This window comes from Amblyomma mixtum, chromosome 5 (assembly GCF_055824585.1).
Source record: "Amblyomma mixtum isolate Tamu chromosome 5, ASM5582458v1, whole genome shotgun sequence".
Lineage (NCBI taxonomy): Eukaryota > Metazoa > Arthropoda > Arachnida > Ixodida > Ixodidae > Amblyomma > Amblyomma mixtum.
Genome location: NC_143016.1, coordinates 132,161,915 through 132,170,899, shown reverse-complemented (window position 1 = coordinate 132,170,899; position 8,985 = coordinate 132,161,915). Strand labels below are relative to the sequence as shown.

Here is an 8,985-nt window from a genome sequence, read left to right as displayed (position 1 = left end):
TAATGAACTGATACTTATAATTTTAAATAAATTAGGCCAAAGTTCCCAGTAGCTGGCTCCATTGGCGTGGTATACCTAAATTCGGTAGCCAGTGAGTTATGAGGGAAGTTACATTTTGCATTATACTATTATAACGCAAGGAAACAGGGCACTGAAAAAAGGACGACCCGAAAGCTTCTTTCAATGTCCTGCTTCCCTGCCCTAAATCTGTGTCATGAAGCCAATCCAACTAGCCCAGTATGAAGTTCTGTTAAATTATATTTTACAAGATTTTCAGAAAAGGCACTTGTACTCAACATAAAAAGAATCGAATTCCTCATTTTGCCTTGAAAATTGGCGGGCAGTTATATTCTCAATGAGCGTAAGCAGAACGCACATTTTGAATAATTAGGATATTAGGAGCCGCCGTGGTGGTTCCTAATCGCTCAGTGGACAGCAAGCTTGGCTATCGATCTCAAAGACGCTGGTTTGATCTCGGATCCCGACGTCTGATTTTAATGCAGGCGATTTTCAAGTGTACGGTGTACTGTGTGATGACAGAGAACATTAAAGAACCACAGGCGCTCGAAATTATCCTAAGCCCTCTACAACTGCGTCCTTCGTAGCCTGAGTCGCTGAGAAATGTTAAACCTTATACATCTAAATACCATATTACGCTGCCATTTGAACCGGCGTTAACCAGGTTTGTACACAGTGTAGTTATGCCAGTGGCTCTCTTACGAGCAGATACAAGGTGTATATCGTTAGAAGGTAGGTCACTTTTCATGCGAAGCAAATTTCGGTAAAATATAAACATGCGTAGCATGTAACATGTGCAGTCGCTTGTGATGTCAGAAATGTTTACATTGCAGAAGTACAGGGTCGGGACAATAGTTTATGGTCATTTTTGATACGGCTAACATTAAGTCGAGAAGAAAATGTCAGGCATAAACTCAATACGTTTTATTTATATGGCTGGTGAGCGGTAGTTCAGAAAGCCGATGAGCTAGGAACATATTAATGGAAACTTCAGATGAGACTGACATAAGTATCACATCCGCTGATTACAGAAGAAAAAAAAGTCAAGGAGAAAACCGAGGGTTGAGAACGCAAGTGACAGTTCTTTTGGCATGGTACTAGAGATGGCAAAGACGCGAGAAAAGGCTAAAGCTGAAATTAATTTTTGAATATAACTGAGAAAAAGTAGACTATGTGTTATTAAGCAGCCTCGAAATGAGCCATGGATAAAATTATAACCCACACATTTTGCCCTCAAACCATGGATTTATGGACGTTCCCTGCAAGAGGAAAGTAAAACTTCTCAATATAAAAAACTGTGAAAACTTCGTAACCATTCTTTATTCCTTTTCGCAGCAAAACTGACAATGCAAATGTTCATTTTCCTCGTTTTCCTGGCTCTGACGACAACACTAGGTGAGTGACCTGGTGATGTGTCCCACATGAAGGTTTATCAACTACTTTTCTTTCCCACGAAAACAGGCTTGTGGATCCTTTTATTAATTTTACTTGATGCTAACCATTATCATCAGCAACAGCAGCCAGACTACGCCCACTGCAGGGAAAAGCCTCTCCCATGTCTCTGTAATGGCAGGGGCAGTTATTCGTAAAGTTCGCTGAGAGAAATAGTTTGCGGGTCTTAATACACCACGTACAGTTCATGGCATATTCGGTATCCATAGCCATGATGGATAACCTTAGTAAATTCATTTTTGTTGTAAAAGTGATGTAATTCTCTGAAAAAGAAAATGCGATGCAGGAATCGCGCCAAAGTTATTGGCAAACCATAGGCGGAATTTTTCATTTAAAGGCAGCTGAATACTTGCTTACATTGCGCTGAATGTGAACTTTGAATCTCGTGAAAATACTTTCAGGAAACATTGAGCTCAGTTCTGCTTAGGCAGGGATTTCTACTGAGAGTGCTGTTCTGTATGAGGAATGGTTTTGTGTTTCCGCTGGCTTAGAAAGCAGAATTTGTTACCTGGAGGCCCCGGTAGACATCGGAACCTCCAGGCAAGATTTATGATGAATTACTGCTTGTATCTTCACAATACAGCACGCAACATATTGCTCATAGGGCAGAGCTATAAAAGTAATAAGTTTTATGTTTGAGGGGCTAATGTTTGTTTTGTTTCTATTTTTTATCTGCCTTGCCTACCAGATGCTGCCATCATGTGAGTGGACTCTCGTTTTCCATTTCTCTGCTGTATTACGATGCTCCGCTGCTCTTTTCAAGACACTTAGATGGGTGCAAAGAGCTGAATTGTTTCTTTACGTTAGGAATCTGCCGTTTCGCACATGAATACTACCAAATATGAATTTAGGTAGAGGTCATACTTACGCCCTAGATATGTGACTTAGTGTCGTGTATCTCCCGCTGGTCTCAGAAATGTGAGTCAGCAGCGCTCTTCAGCCCCGCTTGTTACTATCGCCGTCACGGAAATGCCGACTGTTTATTTTTTTAAATCTCTGTAGGTTTTGATATGCTGCACGGCAAACATGTAAGCCTTACCTCGAGGCCTGTTTTTCTTGCGTAAGCTTGAGAGCATCACCAAAGATAGCGTTATATCTAATCACTTTTGAAATATTTGTAAAATTTATTGTTCGCGGCTCAAAAGTTAATGCTTCCTTCCCTATAGGCGTTTCTGATAGTGCTTCAATCTTAGTAATTTTGATATTAGTGTATTCTGTAGGGGTATCAATTTATTTAAACTTGCATTTCAGCCAAGATGCAGGAGGAATTCACAAGGAAGAGGCTCTAGAGGGTAAGTGCTTTTGCAAGGTTAAGCCAATTGTGCCACATGCCTCTCTATACCAAAGGTGCATAGCATAGCATGCAAAGCACAGGTTACAACTCTGCACCCTCACAACTATCGGAAGCCAGCAGATTCATGAAATATATCCGTGCATTGGCGGGTTTTTTCTCAGACTGAAATTTCGTCACAACCATGTTTCGTTTATAATTATGGAATGAGAATCTGCGTTACCCATTAAATAAAGAGCTCTAGTTACTCATGATGTCTACTACAGGTGGCGCCACAGCATTTAAATGGCTAAATATTTTATTGCTGTATCGCTGACATAGGGGTTGATGCAGACTGTGTGCTGGTGATAAGTGGCTAACTTAGTGTTGTAAAGTTTGTACTGGAAAAAAAAATGTTTGGCGAATGAAAATGTGCGCATTTATTAAACACTCTCTCACGTCGCTGCCCTGGTCACTGTTCCTAGTAAGCAAAACCAAGCGGTACCTCAAAAGTAGGACGCTGGGAAGGTCAAAATGGCGGGTCTTTGCGCAGCTATGGTCCTTAAAGAAGGGTATAAAGAAACTTCTAGGGGTGTGCGACTAGTACTTTTTCGAAAACCAAATCAACTACTTGTGGCAGAGCTTCGCTTCCGAGTCAAATACGATTTGTGTAGGCAAAAACCTAATTGGATACGAATCGATTAGCGACAGGACCGAACCGAACGAGGAGCAAATGCAATACTACTCTTCACTATTTGCGGGAATATTCTTACCAAACGAGTAATCTTGTGAGGCGTTGAAGCCCCTTTAGCGGCACTTTTGTACGGTGCTTTAATTTTAGATATTGGAGGGGCCCTTCAGCTTTGTCTTACTAGTGGACGCAATAGCGTACGGGGTTAATCGTCATATATGCAGCAGATCATTCTCTGCTTTGCATTCAGAGATCCCTGGGAGTTCTCCTACCCCTCCTGGAGCACTGGTGCAGCGGTTAAGCGATGCGCCACTGCCCTGCGACGCCAGCCACTCCTAACGGTGGGCCTTGTGTGGTTGCTTTTCCTGAACGATCATTCATTAAATTATTGCCACCTGCCACGGTGGTCAGTTTGTTCATTATCTGGTGGACAGGTTGTGATAGCGCTACAAGGTCCCGTGAGCTAGGCTGCCCAGCTGCCCCCTAGGTTGCTCTCGGGGCACCGCCTGCCAGATTCATGCTCGCGATTTATCGCTCACCACGCCAACGCCGACATTGAACTTGCTGTAAAACTAGGCCTTTAAATCTCGTTAAACTTCTGAAGTTAGAGCTATTGCTGCTAACAGATGCACACTATTCTCCACTAAGGAGTCGCAACACGAAGTCACTATATTAACTTTAAGACCGCCAAGTTAGAGGTATCGGAATGTTATGGAGCATAGGGAATCTTTCTGCATCCTGCATAGATCACGTTAACGTTCGGGCTTCAGCTCCATCAAACATCAGCTGTCGTTAGATAAAAATTAGCGGACCAATACTTTAAACTGTACCACATTGATAAGGACGAATCAGCACTGTGTATCGCATACATTCAATGAGCTTCCAATATATCTTTTTTCGTTAGCACTCGCAGTCACATACGCGATGTCATTGCTAAGCTTGAAGAATTATGAATGCTTCTCGTAATTTATCAACAAAACCTAAGTGTAAGAGTAACATAGGTTTTTGCGGATTTTGGACGGCGCCTTACAAGCCCGATTGTGGCTTTGGTGTGTACGCGTCCTGTATTGTATACCTGCTTAGAATAAAGTGTTCTTTCTATTAATACTAATATTCTTATTAACATTTGCTTGGTTTGGTCAAAGATCCCTTTCCCAAGTATTTTACCCGAGAAAAGCCGAGCACCAGGCCGGAGCTGGCCTCGTACCCATTAGAAAACTGGTGGCCACCCAGCGGCTTTAGAACCAGGCCGCAGGAAATGAGACTGATGGCTTCTACGTATGATTCATGTCCTCCAAGATGGAGCAGCACGGAAATGTTTTCCTCAATTTGCCAGATCTCTGCCGCGTCGTCCAGATCTAGAGGCTGTGTACAAGAATTATGAACTCCGTCGCATAAACGACCGCTTTCCGGCCCAGAACCCGTCATCTCTGTCCTACTTTTCACGGAATGGTTATGCGCGGCGTCGGTGTGCACCGTTTTTGGAACATTCATCGAAGAAAAAATGCGGCGGGCCTTATTCCGACCACCTGCCATTATTCTAAAACTGTTCTAAAAGTAGAGAACACATTCAATTCGTAGCAAATAATACTTTTTAAAGTTCACTATTTGGTTCATTCCATTAACCGAGTACAAGAAAATTCTGTTCTCTATTCTAAAGTTTAGAGTATTCGCAGAAACTTCGTAACAGAAAACAAATTGCAGTTTTTTCTTCCTACTGCAGCGATTCAGCCTACCGTCCTTCACAATGCCGGAAAGACAATGCAATCACTGGGCAAGATCCTTCAGGGTGACCTTTCTCTGGCCACCCCTGAGCAGAGGGACACCGTGCTGGACGTCATCAAATCCTTGAGCAACGCTGAAGAACTTGGGGATGAAACCGACGAGCATCATGCTATCGTTGGGCTCGTCATTAAGGCCATTGCAGTGGGAGCCGCATCGGGAGCTGTAGAGGCTGGTGTGAAGAACCTTGTGAATTTTATACGGGAAAAGCGAGAAGGCTAATAAAACTTGCAGAGCATATATCGAACTTCATTGAATATGGTTTCGTGGTCGAACTGTCTTCCAGATCAATAGTCGTGAAAAACAAGCTGCGGTCTGTGTCCACTTATACTTGAGCGCGTTTAATAGATTTGTTGAAGCTGCTCTAGTGCTTCTGCTTTTAGATCTTAAGTTTTCTGAAGAAAAATACAACCGCTTGAGTCAGACCGCATCTGAACCTGACAATCGCACGTTTATTTTCAGGTTGCAAAGAATTCATGCATGTGAATAGACGAGAAGTAGCTTGCAGTTCTCATACACGTGGACTAAGGCAGTCTTTCGAGAATTTCATGCACAGAGCAGAAAAGCACGTTAAGCGAAAAATTGACCCTGAGGAATTTCATCGAAAACGCCAAACATACCCCGCCTCCCTTATGCGCACCACTCATATGAAAACTATAGATTCCCTGCTCTGAAGGGTGCAAAATACGCTGAAATGGTTCCATCGATTTCACGGCGTTAACAGTCACTAAAGAGACGAAACGCAATCAAAACTCTTTCAAATAAGGACGCTATATAGTAAAACACACCCAAACTACCCGTTTGTTACTACGCCACACATCGAAAATCCTACGAACATTTACCTCTTTCCGCAAAATTTCAGCAATACTCACAACGCATAAACTCCCCAACACTTCAACTATCTGATATTACGGCATCGCACGCAGTCGCTGAATCCCTGATACTTGACAAAACGTATAAACAATTAACACTCAAAGGCCATGTCCAGCGTTAACGCGCAAAATGATTTCAATCTGCCTGATAAAGGATTTCGTGCTTGCGCGCAAAAGCGGGGAAAGAATTTGCGGTTTTACATGCCAAAAAAGCTGGTACTCGGTTCTAATAACCGAATGGGGCTGGGAAACAGTGTGAGTGGTCTGAGTATGTGTCAACATAACATCAGGGTGATTTTCCTCGCAGTACTTAGTGTGGGCCTTAGCAATATTTACCTGGATTTACCCGGGCTATAGAAATGGCGTCGTCACCGGATTATCTTCAGGACCTAAATATTTGGAACGACACGTGCAAAAGTGACTGCCAAAGCTCTGCATGGCGTGAGACTATGTTCGCGCATACAGCAGGTCAACTCAAATGGGTGAAGAAGGCGAGGCCCGAATGGGATCTGTATGCGATTACTAGCGACATCAGCCAAGTTGCACACCTGTTGACACTTGGCTTGAACTGTGTAAGCAGTAATAAAAGTTTTTATTAAGTGATCAATTTGTTGTCCCCAAAATTTTGTCCTCTTTGTTTGCGCCGTCTCATATGAGCGATGCTCATGCCGCTATCTGCCAGCCGTGGCGAGTCTCTGTAAACCTGGTGATTGGTTTGCATGAGGCTGCAGGCCTTCCCTCAAAAAAAGAAAAGAGGGAATGTAAACTTCACTGACCGAAGTCAAAATGGAACTGAAACTCTTGATGTGTTGGGTTCAGTAGAAAACACTTGTTCTGAATAACTCTCATCTAGGGTGGTAAATATATTCTTAAGAATTTTAGAGGGGATGTGATGTATCTCTGGTTGGAATTCTCGCTGGACTGTTCGAGTAGGTTGGTCGTTGTCTGGATGATTATTGGCTCAATATTAAACAGGGCTGAAGCGTTGCGTTCAGCTGAGACAACCACGAAGGAGAGGAGGAAGAGGTGAAGGAAAGGCAGGAAGATTAAGCGGAAGAAAAAAACTGTTTGCTACACCTATAGTGAACTATAGATATCGAGTTCACTATAGCTACCCGCACTAGGAGAAAGAGATGAGGGGCACAAAAGTGAAAGAAGAGTGTATAGCAGAAAAATGAATTTAGTCGCCGAAATCAGTATGCACGCGTTTAAGACAACGCCTATTGTTTAGGCCCTCAAGAAGCGTAACAGTGCCTGGGAGGCCTTCAGCGCCGACGATCCCCGCGGTCAGCTGCCGAGAATCTTTCTCTCCACAAGCTGCCATGAATCAAGATGCTCGAGCGCACGGTAGATTCCCTTTCGGCACTGTGTACAGGGCATCAACAAATAATGCTGTTTTTAGTCTCGTCGCACTCTGGTTCGTGAAAGCTACGCCAAGCCACAAATGACACGGCAAAATTGCTTCCCCTGAGGCAGCCTGGGTGGAAGCCGGAGAATCAGGTAAGTAAGTGTCCAGGAACTGTAGACGTGATGCCGAAAATTGGACCGACTTCTACGCGGCAAGCGCAATCTCCCGCACATGTGTTTGAACCCCGCCTGCCGCGTCTGCTCTCGAAAGTTCATCAACACAGAATCGCCGTCGTGGTCGGCAGTACGTGCGGCTTAGTCCGCGTGGTGACTGCCTGCAATGCCACTGGGTCCTGGTAGCCAACGGTGGATAAAACCATGCCCTTTCTTGATAGCACCGTAATGTGGGTCTCCGAATTTTAAGGCCAGTTGTTCATGGCTTCCATGGCGAACAGTAGCTTGTAAGTCTTGGAGGGCTGCTTTAGGCTTTCCGGATTGATCTGCTCAACGGCAACACAAAAAGCGTTTCGGTCTCCACCTGTCGAATAGGTTTAGTGAGTTGTCTTAATTCTGATTTCTTTATACCTTGCAGCGTGATCACGGAACCCATTGAACAGATGGAGTTCGCTCGGCCGTCGGGGCAGATATGCAGCCAGTTTTGGTGGTGCGCATGAAATTATTCAAGTGTGACTTGTTTTAGTTCTGTCGGCGATAAATCGACCTTCCTTATGCCGGGTATGGAAAAAAGCACACGAGGTTGGTGCCGGCAACACAGCAGAGAGCGTTCTCTAGAAAAAGGCCCAAACCGGGACGGCGGAATGGCGTCACGTGCATCAATGGTGTTTGTAAACGGGCTATGCGGCCCGGTAATAGAAAGGTTGGCAAGTGATCAGAGGGAGCGGGAGTTAGGTCGAAAATGTGCCCTCGGAGCGTCAACTCTTATGTAAATAGTGACTGAATTCCGGTAGAGAATGGCGTGGCACAGGGATTAGAACCTGGTGCTCTATCGCACTAGATGGATGCGCTACATCTACGCCATCGCTGCAGCCTCAAATCTCTATTGGATTAATCCGCGCGTCGCTGGAAATGTTTTCCCAGCCATAGGGTGCGCTCTCCATCTCGATGACAAGAGCCGAGAACGCACACCCTCATCAGAAGAGCAAGTTGCTGGGCTAGTTGGTACTGTTGCATCGTGGTGGAGCCGCGCAAAGAACGGGACACAAGAAACAAGGAAGGACGTACACAGGCGCTGTGTACGTCCTTCCTTGTTTCTTGTGTCCCGTTCTTTGCGCTGCTCCACCACGATGAAACCATCATCAGAAGTGGATTTGGCCAACCTGGTGTCGTAACTGGCCGCATCCTCCAATAAGAATAAACAAATCAACCATCGGCCCTTAGTCCCCAGAGGTTGCGGAGACAGTGGGTGCAGAGGCCGGTGACGCATCGTCGGGTGATATGAATCTCTGGCTCTGGACAGACCTCCGTTGGAAACTATCTGAACCTGACAACGTTTAACGCTAAAACTTTTTTCAGTGAGGGCAGTTTAGCAGTGC

The 8,985-nt window shown here is 44.7% G+C and overlaps 1 protein-coding gene across 1 annotated transcript; it reads left to right on the top strand.

Annotated features, from left to right (window-relative positions):
* The first annotated feature begins 1,364 nt into the window (after nt 1-1,364).
* Nucleotides 1,365-5,435, top strand: LOC149343730 (uncharacterized). Its single transcript, XM_089547060.1, has 4 exons — nt 1,365-1,413; nt 2,159-2,171; nt 2,722-2,762; nt 5,155-5,435. Exons 1-4 carry the CDS (start codon nt 1,365-1,367, stop codon nt 5,433-5,435), a joined length of 384 nt encoding a protein of 127 aa, XP_089403186.1.
* Nucleotides 5,436-8,985: the final 3,550 nt, after the last annotated feature.